Here is a 14,088-nt window from a genome sequence, read left to right as displayed (position 1 = left end):
AGCCGGGCTGAGCCAAGCCGACCCAGGCCAAGCCAAGCCGGGCTGAGCCGAGCCAAGCCAGCCAAGCCGGGCCAAGGTGTTGCGAGACCCTGCGTGCCCCGTGGGCCACCAGAACCGTGCCCCCCCTGCCCCCCGTGCAGCCAATAAAGCCCTGAGGCAGCAGCAGCTCCTGCCTGGGGGGTCCTTTATTGGGGGGGGTGTCCCCGTGCCCCCCCCACCCCGTGGGCACGTCCCCCACCCCCCAAAGAACCACACGGCACACGGCGGGTCCAAAAGGACACGTGTAATCTGGGGGGGGCCCCGTGTCCCCCCGGGCCCCCCCATCCCGCGCGGTACAAAACCCGACCATATAAATATCACTTTGTTAAAAAACAAACCCGGGGGTGCAGGGGGGAGTTGCAGGGGGGAGGAACCAACCAAAAAAAAACCCCAAAATCAACAAAAACAGGCGAGGAAGGCCCGGGGGGGGGGACACACCCCCAGTCAGTAGTGTGGTGTGGTGGGGAAAGGTGGGGGGCTGTAGTTTTGGGGACCCCCCCTCTCACGGAGATGTAGGGGGGCCATACCCCAGTGCCCAAAGTGGGTAGAAAAGAGAAGGCTAAAAAAAAAAAAAACCCAAAAAAAAGGGGGAAATGCCCCAAAATGGGTCCCAAGGGCGGGAGGGACCAGGATGAGCCCGTGCACCCCCAGATCTCTGGGATGACAGCCACCCCTTCCCATCCCCCCAAAATCTCTGCTGTGGGGTCCCCAGCTCAGTAGTACAGGTTGGGGGGCCGGCGTCCCCCCAGAACACCCCGGTCCCGCTCCGGTTCGGGGGTGCCGCCGAGCAGGAGGAGCAGGAGGGGGCCGGGGTCTCCCCCGCGGTGGGGAGGGGTCTCAGCGCAGGCGGTGCTGCCGCATGAGGGGCACGATGCAGGCGGGGGGCCCCGCCACGCCCAGGAAGGGGTGGCGCAGCAGCTCGGGGGCGCTGGCCCGCTGCGCCGGGTCCCGCACCAGCATCCGCTCCAGGAACCCCTTCAGGGACGGGGACACCTGGGGGGAACGGAAAGGGGGTGTCAGGCACCCCCCGGGGCTGCCCGGAAATGGGGGGGGGGTCACCCCGAGGTACCTTGTGGCCGTTCTTGAGCCGGGGGGGAAGGTTGTCCCGGATCAGCTTCATGGCTTTGAGAGGGGGCTCGTTGAAGTAAGGGGGTTCCCCATCCACCATCTCGATGACCATCACTCCCAGAGACCAGATGTCCACCTGGGGGGGGGACAGTCACACCGAAAATGAGGAGGGGGTTACGGGGGAGCCCCTCAAACCCACTCCGTGCCCCCCCTCCCAAATATACAGCATCCAGAATGGGGGGGTCTGGAAGGGAGGCCACTTGGAGCCCCTCAAACGTACACTGGGTACCCCCAAACCCACACTGGGCAATCCTAAACCCATCCTAAATCCACCCTATGCTCCCCAAACCCACTCTGGGCACCCCTAAACCCACCCTGGGCAATCCTAAACCCACCCTGGCCAGCCCTAAACCCATCCTAAATCCACCCTATGCTCCCCAAACCCACTCTGGCCAGCCCTAAACCCATCCTAAATCCACCCTACGCTCCCCAAACCCACTCTGGGCAATCCTAAACCCATCCTGGGCACCCTCAAACCCATCCCAACCTCCCCACAAGACACCTCAAGCCGGCAGAGAAGGCAGGAGATGAACTTGGGGGCCACACGCCCACCCCAAACCCCCTGAAACCCACCCTAAACACCCCCCAATGAACCCCAGGAGCCCCAGGACTCCCCCAAGCCCCCTGACCCACCTCTGGGCCATAGGGCAGGCGGGAGATGAGCTCGGGGGCCCACACACCCACCCCAAACCCCCTGAAACCCACCCTAAACACCCCCCAATGAACCCCAGGACCCCCAGGACCCCCCCAAGCCCCCTGACCCACCTCTGGGCCGTAGGGCAGGCGGGAGATGAGCTCGGGGGCCATCCAGTAGGGCGTCCCCACCAGGGACTTGCGCCGCGGCACGTCCTTGTTCACTTGGGCGCAGAACCCGAAATCCGAGAGTTTCACCTGCCGGGGGGGCCGGGGCCACTCAGGGCGGGATCCCAAAGGGTCGGGGGGAGTTTGGGGGGGATTTCTGGGGGCTCCTACCCGCCCGTCGTGCGTGAGGAGGATGGAGTCGCTCTTGATGTCGCGGTGGATGACGCCCTGGGCGTGGAGCACGGCGAGCGCCCGCAGCACCGAGCGGCACACGGCCGCGATCTGCTCCTCGGACATCCTGGGGACAGCGCTGTCACCACCCTGTCACCACCCCGCCACCTCCCTGCCAGCCCTGCCGCCCCCAGCCACCTGGTGTGCGTGACGATGTCCGTCAGGGCGCCGCCCTCCAGGAACTCCATGACCACCCAGAGCTCGTCGCCCACCAGGTAACTGTTGTACATCTCCACCACGTTCTCGTGCTGGTGGTCCCTCATGATCACCACCTGAGGGGGGGGACACACGGGGATGAGAGCCTGGGACCCTCCTCGGGGGTCCCCAGGGCGTCAGGAGGTCCCTAGTGGGTCACCAAGAGGTCTTTGAGGGGCTTTGAGGGGTCCATGAGGGATCCAAGGGGTTCCTGAGGGACTCAGAAGTTCCCTTCCCGAGGGTCCCCAAGGCCCTCAAGGGTTCTCCGGGGCTCTCAAGGGTGCCCCAGGGCTCTCAAGGTGTCCCCAAGGATCTCAAGAGTTCCCCAAGTCCCTCAAGGGTTCCCCAAGGCCCTCAAGGGCTCCCCAAGGCCCTCAAGGGTTCCCCAGGGCTCTCAAGAGCTCCCCAAGGATCTCAAGGGCTCCCCAATTCCCTCAAGGGTTCCCCAGGGCTCTCAAGAGCTCCCCAAGGATCTCAAGGGCTCCCCAAGGCTCTCAAGAAGTTCCCAAGGCCCCCAAGGGCTCCCCAAGGATCTCAAGGGCTCCCCAAGGATCTCAAGGGGTTTCCAAGTCCCCCAAGGAGTCCCCATGGCTCTCAAGGATTCCCCAAAGGCTCCCCAATGATCTCAAGAAGTTCCCAAGGCCCCCAAGGGCTCCCCCAAGCATCTCAAGGGCTCCCCAAGGATCTCAAGGGGTTTCCAAGTCCCCCAAGGAGTCCCCATGGCTCTCAAGGATTCCCCAAGGCTCTCAAGGGTTCCCCAAAGGCTCCCCAATGATCTCAAGAAGTTCCCAAGGCTCTCAAGGTTTCCCCAAGTCCCCCAAAGGCTCCCCAAGCCCCCCAAGGGTTCCCCAAGACCCCCAAGGGTTCCCCACAGCCCCCAGGGTTCCCCAAGTCCCTCAAGGGTTCCCCAAGCCCCCCAAGGGTTCCCCAAGCCCCCCAAGGGTTCCGCAAGACCCCCAAGGGTTCCCCACAGCCCCCAGGGTTCCCCAAGTCCCTCAAGGGTTCCCCAAGTCCCTCAAGGGTTCCCCAAGCCCCCCAAGGGTCCCCAGGGCCGCCGCTGCCCTCACCTCGTTGAAGAGCAGCTCCCGCCGCTGCTGCTTGCGCAGGTCCATCTTTTTGACGGCCACCAGCTTGCCGGAGCCGCGCACGGTGGCGATGCACACCACGCCCGTGGAGCCCTCGCCGATCTTGATGAAGTTGTCCAGGTAGGTGCGGGGGTCGCCGGGGTCCACCACCATCTGCAGCGCCGCCCGGAACTGCTCGTGGGACACGCGCTGGGGGCCCCCGGCCGGGGCGGGCGCGGGGCCGGGGGCGCGCGGGGCCGGGGGCTCCGGGGCCGGGGGCTCCGGGGCTTTGGGGCGGGGGGCGCCGGGGGCCTGGGAGGCGCCGGGGACCGGCCCGTTGGGGGTCACCTCCTGCGGGCGCCCCGCGTGGGGCTCGGCCTGTGGGGACAGCGGAGAGGGGAGTCAGGAATTCCCGCGGGAATGTCGGGGGCTGCAGGGAAGGGCTGAGTGAGGAGGAGGAGGAGGAGGAGGAGGTGGGGGAGGAAGAGACTCTGGAGGCACAGACGCAGCAGCAGGAAGGAAGCGTGGAGCTGGGGGTCTTCAGGACACCCTGAGTCCAAGTGGGACAAGGGAAGCTGCGAGGAAGAGGAGCAGAGGAGCTGCTTCCAAGGAGGAAGAGGAGAGGCAGAGCGAGGAAGAGGAAACGGTTTCGGTGCCAGGGCAGGAGGTGGCCCCTGCACATCCCCACTCTGGGAGGCTGCGAGGAAGAGGAGCAGAGGAGCTGCTTCCGAGAAAGAACAGGACGAGCACAGTGAGGAGGAGGAGGCAGAAGAAGAAAAAGAAGAGGAAGCTGCTCCAGAGCCAAGGATGCGGCTGGGCAAGGAAGCTGCTGCCGATCCCAGCGGAGCACGGCAAGCCGTGAGGAAGAGGAGCAGAGAACCCGCTCTGCAAGAGCAAGGAGAGCAGCAAGAGCAGGACGAGGGAAGGCCGGGGCACACCCCTTTACCTGGGCGCTGCCCCCCGGGCCGGGGTCGGTGTCGGCGCGGGGGTAGGTGTGGAAGGGGCGTCCCGGCGCCGTCTTCGGCCCCGCTCCGGGGGCGCCGCCGGCGTCGGGGGGCCGCAGCTCGGGCCCCGAGAGCGGGCGCTGCTCGCGGGCCGGGGGCCGCGGGGGCCCCTCTCCGGCCGAGCTGGATTTGGGGCGGCCCCCGGGGGTGTGGGGGTGAGGGTGGGGGGGCTCCCGCCCGGCCGCAGCTTTGGGGTCCCCCCGGGGCTGGGACGGGGGGCTCGGCTCGGGGTCCCCGCGGCGGCTCTTGGCGGGCTCCGGGCGGGAGCGGGGGGGTCCCGGGGTCAGGCCGTTCTCCGGGGGGTGCCGGGCGGGGCAGGGGGGGCTGTCCCGGCGCAGGGAGTTGGAGCGGGACACGGAGACGGCGGCCAGCTCGTCCAGGAGCCACGCCAGGGTCCTGTCCCGGCCCCCGGGGGTCCCATCCCGCGTCCCCTTGGAGCCGCGCACGATGGGCTGCGGGAAGGGGGGGACACACGGGGGAAACGGGGGGAAAAGGGGAAAAAAGGAAAAAAAACAACAGAAAGATGACATGGAATGGCTGCAGGAGGGTGGCGGGATGGGCAGAGGGGAGGGGGCTTGGCTGGGGTGTCCCTCTGGGGAGAGTCGCAGAGCCCCAAATGATCCCGGGTGCTCCCCGGGGATTGGGGTCCGGCCTCGCGGGGAGGGTCCCAAAATATTGGGGGGTTTGATGGGGTGGGAACTGGGGGAACATCAGAGCTGAGGTGGGAATGGGTGGACGTGGGAATGGGGGGATGTGTGAACGGGGGGATGTGGGAATGAGGGCCTTAAACAGCTGGGAACACACAATGGGGAAGAGGTCAGGTGGGAATGACTCCAAGTTCCCACGGGGTGGGCTGGTTCCAGGTGTGGGGAAGGGTCTCACCAGGGGATCCCTGTCCTGGGGGACCCAATCGTCACCTCCCTGCCCCAAGACCCCCAAATTCCTCCCAGTTTGACCCCAAAGAGTATGCAGGATGCCCTTATACACTGCAAGACCCCAAATTCCCCCAAACCCACTCCTGGGACTGAATGAGCCCCCACGATCCCAAAATCCCCTGATCCATAACTCCCCCAGTTTGTCTTTTTGGCAGGTAGGAAAGGCATGGGGACCCAGCTCCCACCTCCCTGACCCCCAAATTCCCCCCAGTTTGGCTTTTCCAGTGGCTGACACAACCCCTGAACATCAACCCCTGACGCAACCTGCTCCACAACCCCTGAATACCAAACAACCCCAAAATCCCCTCGTCCCAGGACCCCCAAACCGCCCCCAGCTCAACCCTGCAGAGCACCCAGAACCCTGCTAACTCCTCCAAGACCCCAAACCCAGAGTGGCCACCTTGCCACGCCCTCCCCACCCCGTAACCACCCCGAATTCCCAACGCTCCCCAGTAACCCCGCGGGATTCCCAACGCTCCCGGTGCCCCCGCACCTTGTGGGCCCCGCGGATGGCGGTGATGCAGGCGGGGTCCACGAGGGGCTTGGGGCGCCGGGCGGACTCCTCGAGCAGCCCCTGCCACTGGCGGGGCAGCCCCGTGAAGCGCTGCTCCGAGGCGTCGTAGCCCGTGTGCACGCGGTGCTCGAAGTTGGACGGCGCCGAGATCTCCACCCGCTTCTTCTTCTTGGAGAACATGGCCCGGGACGCGCTCCTGGCAACCCAGAACGCCGGGGTTAGCGGGGTGGGAGAGGGGAGATGGCGTGGGGAACGGTGTCAGCCCCCCCAAATCCAGCCCTGGGAAGGGGAACGGACGCGGAAATCCGGTGTCGTAACGGGGAACGGCCCCGGGAGCGGGATGGGCGCCCAAATCCCATCGTTAGAGTGGAATAAATGGGAAATGCTGTTGGGATGAAGTGGGGAGGGGATCAGCCCCAAAATCCCGCTGTTCAAACGATCTTTATCCATTGTTGGGATGGACAGGATCAGCCCTGAAAATCCCGCTGTTGGAATTGTTTTTATCCACCGTTGGGATGGATGGGATCAGCCCCAAAATCCCGCTGTTCCACTGATTTTTATCCATCGTTGGGATCGACTGGATCAGCCCTGAAAATCCCACTGTTGGAGTGATTTTTATCCATCGACCACTTCCACTTTTATCCAATTACTTCCCATTTTCCCCCCAAGTCCAAGCTTGGAAATGCCAGGAGCACCAGAAATTCCCGTTGGAAATGGGATTAGTCCATTAACCCAACCCGAACCAACAAACAGATTTAAAACACCTCAAAAGCACACAAAAAAATCTGCTTTTCCTGGGATCCCAGCGCCGGGATCAGTGCTCTGGGTTTGGCTGATTTCATTCCCTGGTTTTCCATGTTTTTCCTGCAGTTTTCAGGCCAAGAACGAGCTGAGTTGGAAATGTTTTGGGTTCAGTGCGGGCAGGAATCCCACTGGGAATGGCCCCAAAATCCCATGGATCCTGCGTGGGTCCATTTTTCCCACTTTCACTGCTTTTTTCTGGTGGCAATTTCCCCGTTTCCTCACATTTTTTTCCAGCTTCTTGGCTCAATCCATTTTCCAGGCTCCAGAATCCCAGTGCTTCCAAGGTTTTCTCACAGTTTTTCCCAGTCTTTGAGGTTTTCTCCCTAAACCAATGATCCATTATGAAGTTTTTCTCCTCCTCCACTTCGAGCCCAGCCAAAAACTGCCAGAATTCTGTGTATTCTCCATTTTCCCTGCTCATCCCACGCTGATCCCTCCTTCCACCTTCCTAGGACACTGCTGGGATCCTCTCCAGATTGCCAAAATCCCATTTTCAGATGGAAAATTCTCCTGGTTTGGGGGAATTGCAGCTGAATTTGGAGTGGGAGGATTAAAATCTGCTGCATTTGGGCTTTTCCATGGGAAATATCCGAGGATGATCCAGGTCAGCCAGGACGTCAGGGAAGTGCAGTATCTGGACACCAAATCCGTGGGATTTCACCCCAAAAACCTCTTCCTTTCAGATGGTTGGGGAAAAACTGGTGGCACTTGGCAGGAGCAGAGAGGTCCTGAAGAATTCCAGAGGGTGGGATAGGGCCCAGGAGGGGGTGAACTCATTCCTCAGCCCTTCCCAGGTCGCATTCCTGGGATCCCAGCGGGGTTTAATTAGTAACCAATTAACAAGGAACTGAGTCCACACCGGGTGGAATAATCCCGTGTTTTCCCTAAAATTCCCAACAAAATCCCACAAATTCTCCCCAAAATCAGTGGCATTCAGGCTGTGTCCTGGTGGGAATCCTGCTGGCAGCTTCGGGATGAAAAAGAAAGGGAAAAGTAAAGGGAAAAAACGTGAACAGAGGCACTTCGTGCCCTCCCATAAAGCCCAAATCCAGGAAAATCAGATGTCACTGGGCAGCAGAGCATCCAGGAAGGGACCGAAATGGGATTTGCAGCAAATTTCAGGATTTTTAGACCCGAGCTGGGTGAATTTTAGGAAAACAAACACCCATTGTGGCATTCCAGGTGGCGTTTGGCTCCATCCCGCTGCCCAAAGTGGGAAGGGGCGCCGGGCGGTGCCAAAGCTGCAGCTCAATCCCCTGGGCTGGAATCCCGGGATTCCCCCCAAAAGGGGCCACAATTCCTGGGAAAGCCAGGCTGGGAAGGGGCTGGAATCCCCACAAAGGGGTCACAATTCCCAGGAAAACCAGGCCGGGAAGGGGCTGGAATCCCAGGGTTCCCCCCAAAAGGGGTCACAATTCCCAGGAAAACCAGGCTGGGAAGGGGCTGGAATCCCCACAAAGGGGTCACAATTCCCAGGAAAGCCAGGCAGGAAGGGGCTGGAATCCCAGGGTTCCCCCCAAAAGGGGTCACAATTCCCAGGAAAGCCAGGCAGGAAGGGGCTGGAATCCCAGGGTTCCCCCCAAAAGGGGTCACATTCCTGGGAAAACCAGGCTGGGAAGGGGCTGGAATCCCCACAAAGGGGTCACAATTCCCAGGAAAGCCAGCCCAGGGCCGGAGCAGTCCGGCCAGGAAGGGCGGGTTGGACTGGCCCAGCTGGATCTGCCGGAGGAGGAGGAGGAGGAGGAGGAAGAGGAGGAGAAGTGCCGGCCTTTGCCCCGGAGGAATCCCGGAATTCCAGGAATCTGGAGCCTCCAAAGCTCACGGGAACAGGAAAAAAAAATCCAGGAAGGGGAAGCAGGAGATGCGAGCTCCTGGGAAAAAGGGAAACCGGGAAAAGCGGGATGGGAGGGAGGCAGGAGAGGGAAAAAGTGTCAGAGGAAGGGGAAAAGGAGGAATTGCGGCGGAATTCCGCTCCTTTCCTGCAGCAGGAAGGTTCCCCAGAGCTGGAAGTGCAGGGAGAGGGAGGGAGGAACGTCGGGAATCTCCGGCTCAGGGCAGAGGAAGGGCCAGTTAATGGAGATCCAATTAATGGAGATCCAGTTAATGGAGATGCAGTTAATGGAGATCCAATTAATGGAGATCCAGTTAATGGAGATGCAGTTAATGGAGATCCAGTTAATGGAGATGCAATTAATGGAGATCCAGTTAATAGAGATGCAATTAATGAAGATGCAATTAATGGAGATCCAATTAATGAACACCCAGTTAATGGAGATCCAGTTATTGGTGATCCAGTTATTGGAGATCCAATTAATGGAGATCCAACTAATCAGTAACGATCCCGTCCACCCACAACGATCCAGGTCACCAAAATCCAGGAAAACGGCAAATCCCTGCTGGGAATTCCTCCAGAAAACCCAAATATTCCTCCCAGGGAACCCAGGTTCCACCCCGTGGGAAGCGAACAAATTAAAACATTAATCAAAGCCAGGGGCAGGAATATAATTGGAATTTCTTCCTGGAAACTCCTGCTCATTCTGCTGCTGTTAATGAGATGTTGGTGACCAAATTCCCACCTTTTAGCCCCAAACCCCAATAGGGAGTGGGGTTTTTGGCCATCTCCAAAGGATTGCTGGATCTTTTCCACATCTGGGTGTTCCCCAAAATCCCAATTCCCACTGATTTCCAAGCCCACCGCAGGCCAATCCCTCTATCCCACCATTGCTTATTTAAAATCTCACTAAATTTCAGGAAAAAAGCAACTAAAGCCCAGGTCCAGAGGCTTTTTTGATTTTTTTTCTCATTTTCCGTTGAGGAATGGCAGCAGGAGCACCACAGAAAACCAGTGGGGATGGCAATTTCCCTTCCCGCTGCACCAAAATTGGGGGAAAACTCCGTTTTTGATGAGTTTGGGAAGTCCTGAGGAGCTCCAGTGCCCCTCCGCCTTGGAGCTCCTGACCCAAACCCACAAGAAACTCTGGGAAAAACCCATCCGAGGGCTGAGGGGCTGGATGGGAGCGCGGGGAGGAGACCCCAAATCCCGGAGGGATGAGGAATCCCGGGAATTAATTCCGGATTCGCTTCCTACCTTCCACCGAGGGGAAAATTCTGCCTCAGCTCCGCATTCCGGGTCCTCCGGTCAAAGTGCTGCACGGGAAGAAGGGGAATTCCCTCAGGAGCAGCCCCCGGGCTCCCCTTTTGAGGTTTTTTTTTGGGGGCGGGGGGCGGCTGGATCCTCATCCCGCTGCTCTCCGGGAACCCCAGGCTGCGTCTGCCGCCCCTCGGGGGATTTGGGGAGCCCCCAAGCCCACCCCCAAGCGCCCTCCTTGGCCCTGGGAGGGGTCTCCGGAGCTCAGAGCCCCCCGATAGCCGCGAATCCCCACCCGGGGCCCCCTCAGCGCCCCCCGGGCCCCCTCAGGCCTCACTCGGCCGCCGCCGCCGCCATGTTGGGACCGGGGCACATCCGGGTCCTCCCACGCCCCGCGTCGCCGCGGCGACAGGCCCGCGCCCCCGAAGGGGCGGGGATACGGGCGGGAGGGGTGTGGCGAGCCATATATGGGCAATAAGCGCGGGGATGAGGAGCCATATATGGATAAGAGGCGTGGCCTAGGGCGGAGAGGAGCTCAATATGGGCGGGGAGCCGCCTTTGGGGCGGGGTTTACAGGAGGAGGGGCGGGGTTTATAGGAGGAGGAGCGGTGCCTAACGCGGAAGTTGCTGCTGAAGGGGCGGGTCTCCAGAGTACGGCTCTCCAGTCTGACCAATCACCGCGCGAAGCACGGAGATTGGCATCTCTGCTATCCAATCGCAGTGCGGCGCGCTGTGATCTGGGTAAGATGGCGGCGCGCTGAGGGGAACGTGGGGGCTCCTGTGTCGCCGCTGCCCGCTGCCTTCACACTGTGGGGCTCCGGTCCCGCCGCTCCCCGCTGCCTTCTGACCGCGCGTTCTCCCCTCAGAGCCTCGGAGATGTCGCTCCGCGCCGTGCTGAGGGCCGTCGCCTCGCTGCCGCGCTGCAGTGCGTAAATACCCCCAACCCCCCAAAAAAAACCCCCCCATAAACCCCAAAAGAACCCCCCCCAAAAATCCCTAAAAACCCCCCCCAAACCCCCCAAAAAATAAAAAAAACCAAAAAACCCCCCCCCATAAACCCCAAAAGAACCCCCCCAAAAAAACCCCCAAAAAACCCCCCACCAAACCCCAAAAAACCACCACAACCCCCCAACCACCCCAAAAAAAAAAAAAAAACCCAAAAACCCCCCCCAATAACTCCCAAAGAACCCCCCCCCAAAAAAACCCCCAAAATCAAAAAAAAACCCTAAAACCCCCCCCAAACCCCCCCAAAAAAATTAAAAAAAACCCCAAAAAACCCCCCCCAATAACCCCACAAGAACCCCCCCCCAAAAAAACCCCAAAAATCCAAAAAAAACCCCTAAAACCCCCCCAAACCCCCCAAAAAAATGAAAAAAAAAACCCCCCAAACCCCCCCACCCCAACCCCCCCCACCACAACCCCCCAACCACCCAAAACCCCCACACACAAACCTCCAACACCCCCCACACCACCCACAAACACCCCCACCCCCCCCCCACCACACACCCCCAACAAACCCCAAAAACCCCTACCAAAAAAACCCCAAAAAACCCCCCCAATACCCCCAAAAAACCCCCCCAAAAAAAAAACCCCAAAAAACCCCCCAAAAACCCAAAACCCCCTAAAAACCCCCCCAAACCCCCCAAAAAATTAAAAAAACCCCAAACCCCCCCCCCCCCAAACCCCAACCCCCCCCCCCAAAAACCACCCCCCACACCCCCACCACCCCCCCAACCACCCCAACAACCCCCCCCAAAAAAAAAAAAAAACCTCAAAACCCCCCCCAAAACCACCAAAAAACCCCTAAAAAAACCAAAAAAAACCCCAAAAAACCCCCGCAATAAACCCCAAAAGAACCCCCCCAAAAAAAACCCCAAAAAACCCCCCAAAAATCCAAAAAAACCCCTAAAAAACCCCCCAAAAAATAAAAAAAAAAACCCCAAACCCCCCCAAAACCCCAACCCCCGCCAAAAAAAAAACAAACCCAAAAACCTCAAAAAAAAACCCCTCAAAAGAACCCCCAAAAATAAAAAAAACAAACTCAAACCCCCCTCCAAAACCACCAAAAAACCCAAAAAAACAAAAAAAAAAACAAAAAAAAACCCCAAAAAACCCCCCCAATAAACCCCAAAAGAACCCCCCTTAAAAAACCCCAAAAAACCCCCCAAAAATTAAAAAAAAACCCTAAAAACCCCCCAAAACCCCCCAAAAAATTAAAAAAAAAAAACCAAAAAACCCCCCCAATAAACCCCAAAAGAACCCCCCCAAAAAAACCCCCCAAAAATAAAATAACCCTAAAAAACCCGCCCAAAAAATTAAAAAAAACCCCCAAACCCCCCCAAAACCCCAACCCCCCCCGAAAAAAAAACCAAACCCTAAAACCTCAAAAAAAAAACCCTCAAAAGAATCCCCAAAAATAAAAAAACAAACTCAAACCCCCCCAAAAAACCACCAAAAAAAACCAAAAAACCCCCTAAAAAAACCAAAAAAAAACCCAAAAAACCCCCCCAATAAACCCCAAAAGAACCCCCAAAAAAAAACCCCAAAAAACCCCCCAAAAATCCCAAAAAACCCCTAAAAACCCCCCCAAAAAATTAAAAAAAAAAACCCCAAACGCCCCCAAAACCCCAACCCCCCCCCCAAAAAAAAAACAAACCCAAAAACCTCAAAAAAAAAAACCTCAAAAGAACCCCCAAAATAAAAAAACAAACTCAAAACCCCCCCCAAAAAACCACCAAAAAACCCAAAAAACCCCTAAAAAAACCAAAAAAACCCAAAAAAACCCAAAAAAAACCCCAAAAAACCCCCCCAAAAAACACAAAAAAAAACAAAAACAAAAAAGAAAAACCAAAAAAACCCAAAAAACCAAAAAAACCAAACCCCAAAAACCCCCTGTGTCGTGTCCCCCCACAGGCGCGGGCCCGCTCCTGCCGCCCCCCCGCGCCCTCCTGCCCCATGGCCACCCTGAACCAGCTGCACCGGCAGGGCCGCCCCGCGCCCCCTCCGCGCCGCCTGGGGCCCACGCTGGGCCGGCCGCAGCTCAAGGCCGTGGTGCTCAAGAACCTGATCCGCAAGCCCAAGAAGCCCAACTCGGCCAACCGGCGCTGCGTGCGCGTGCGGATGGGCGGCGGCCGCGAGGCCGTGGCCTTCGTGCCCGGCGAGGGCCACGGCCTGCAGGAGCACCACATGGTGCTGCTGCAGGGCGGGCGCACGCAGGACCTGCCCGGCGTCAAGCTCACCGTGGTGCGCGGCAAGTACGACTGCGCCCACGTGCAGCCCAAGAAGTGAGCGCGGGACCCCCGGGGACCCCGGCCCGGCTCCGGGGGGTCCTGGGGTCACCCCCCGGGAGGGGATGGGAGCGGGCCGGGGGCGTGAAATCGGGATTAAAGCGGATTTGGTGACGCGGTGGTGTGGTGTGGAGTGGTGGTGGGGGAATGGGAATGCGGGTGGGACACTGGGAGGGGTGGTGGGGGTACTGGGAGGAGTCATGGGGAGACTGGGAGGGGTCATGGGGACAGTGGAAGTACTGGGAAGAGTGGTGAGGATACTGGGACGGGTACTGGGGAGACTGGGAAGGGCAGTGGGGACACTGGGAGGGGTCATGGGGACAGTGGAAGTACTGGGAAGAGTGGTGAGGATACTGGGAGGGGTTGTAGGGACACTGGGAATGGTGGTGAAGACACTGGAGGCACTGGGAGGGGTCATGGGGAGACTGGGAGGGGTACTGGGGAGACTGGGAAGGGCAGTGGGGACACTGGGAGGGGTCATGGGGACAGTGGAAGTACTGGGAAGAGTGGTGAGGATACTGGGAGGGGTTGCAGGGACACTGGGAATGGTGGTGAAGACACTGGAGGCACTGGGAGGGGTCATGGGGAGACTGGGAGGGGTACTGGGGAGACTGGGAAGGGCAGTGGGGGTACTGGGGAGGGTTATGGGGACACTGGGGAGGGGTGGTGGGGGGCACTGGGAGGGGTCATGGGGACAGTGGAAGTACTGGGAAGAGTGGTGAGGATACTGGGAGGGGTTGCAGGGACACTGGGAATGGTGGTGAAGACACTGGAGGCACTGGGAAGGGTCACGGGGAGACTGGGAAGGGCCCTGAGGTGACACTGGGGTCACTGGGGTGACCCTGGAGTGTCACTGGGGTCATGGGGGTGTCACAGGGGTGTCACTGAGGTCACTGGGGGGTCATGGTGGGTGTCACTGGGGGGTCACAGGGGTCACTGTGATCATGAGGGGGTCACTGGGGTGCACTGGGGGCACTGGGGGGGACACTGGGGTGTCA

At 59.5% G+C, this 14,088-nt stretch overlaps 2 protein-coding genes across 5 annotated transcripts; one reads left to right on the top strand and one right to left on the bottom strand.

Moving 5' to 3' along the window:
- Window positions 1-737: 737 nt before the first annotated feature.
- Window positions 738-10,547, bottom strand: PAK4 (p21 (RAC1) activated kinase 4). Of its 4 annotated transcripts, XM_064407108.1 has the most exons (10): window positions 10,141-10,187; window positions 9,804-9,862; window positions 5,891-6,107; window positions 4,405-4,914; window positions 3,462-3,836; window positions 2,338-2,471; window positions 2,140-2,266; window positions 1,933-2,058; window positions 1,109-1,243; window positions 738-1,032 (listed from the first exon to the last, which is right to left on the bottom strand). In XM_064407108.1, exons 3-10 carry the CDS (start codon window positions 6,089-6,091, stop codon window positions 877-879), a joined length of 1,764 nt encoding a protein of 587 aa, XP_064263178.1. In that variant the 5' UTR covers window positions 6,092-6,107; window positions 9,804-9,862; window positions 10,141-10,187; the 3' UTR covers window positions 738-876. The 4 variants fall into 4 exon arrangements, with proteins under 4 accessions (XP_064263178.1, XP_064263177.1, XP_064263175.1 ...); XM_064407107.1 differs by lacking the exon at window positions 10,141-10,187 and adding an exon at window positions 10,421-10,547 and having other exon boundaries at window positions 1,933-2,266; XM_064407105.1 differs by having other exon boundaries at window positions 1,933-2,266.
- An 11-nt stretch (window positions 10,548-10,558) lies between these two features.
- On the top strand, window positions 10,559-13,204 carry MRPS12 (mitochondrial ribosomal protein S12). The gene is made up of 2 exons (XM_064407109.1): window positions 10,559-10,728; window positions 12,717-13,204. Exon 2 carries the CDS (start codon window positions 12,759-12,761, stop codon window positions 13,089-13,091), a length of 333 nt encoding a protein of 110 aa, XP_064263179.1. The 5' UTR covers window positions 10,559-10,728; window positions 12,717-12,758; the 3' UTR covers window positions 13,092-13,204.
- The last annotated feature ends 884 nt before the right edge of the window (window positions 13,205-14,088 follow it).

The sequence above is a fragment of the Passer domesticus genome, unplaced genomic scaffold (assembly GCF_036417665.1).
Source record: "Passer domesticus isolate bPasDom1 unplaced genomic scaffold, bPasDom1.hap1 HAP1_SCAFFOLD_72, whole genome shotgun sequence".
In the NCBI taxonomy this organism is placed as follows: domain Eukaryota; kingdom Metazoa; phylum Chordata; class Aves; order Passeriformes; family Passeridae; genus Passer; species Passer domesticus.
Note: the sequence above shows the minus strand (reverse complement) of the source record. Positions and strands in the feature narration are given on the sequence as shown.

Coding starts and splice junctions, on each gene's coding strand:
- PAK4 (XM_064407107.1), bottom strand. CDS start 6,091: ATGTTCTCCAAGAAGAAGAAGCGGGTGGAGATCTCGGCGCCGTCCAAC. Junction 2,267..2,337: donor GACATCGTCACGCACACCAG/GTGGCTGGGGGC, acceptor CGCTGTCCCCAG/GATGTCCGAGGAGCAGATCG. Junction 1,033..1,108: donor GGCTCAAGAACGGCCACAAG/GTACCTCGGGGT, acceptor CGTTCCCCCCAG/GTGTCCCCGTCCCTGAAGGG.
- MRPS12 (XM_064407109.1), top strand. CDS start 12,759: ATGGCCACCCTGAACCAGCTGCACCGGCAGGGCCGCCCCGCGCCCCCT.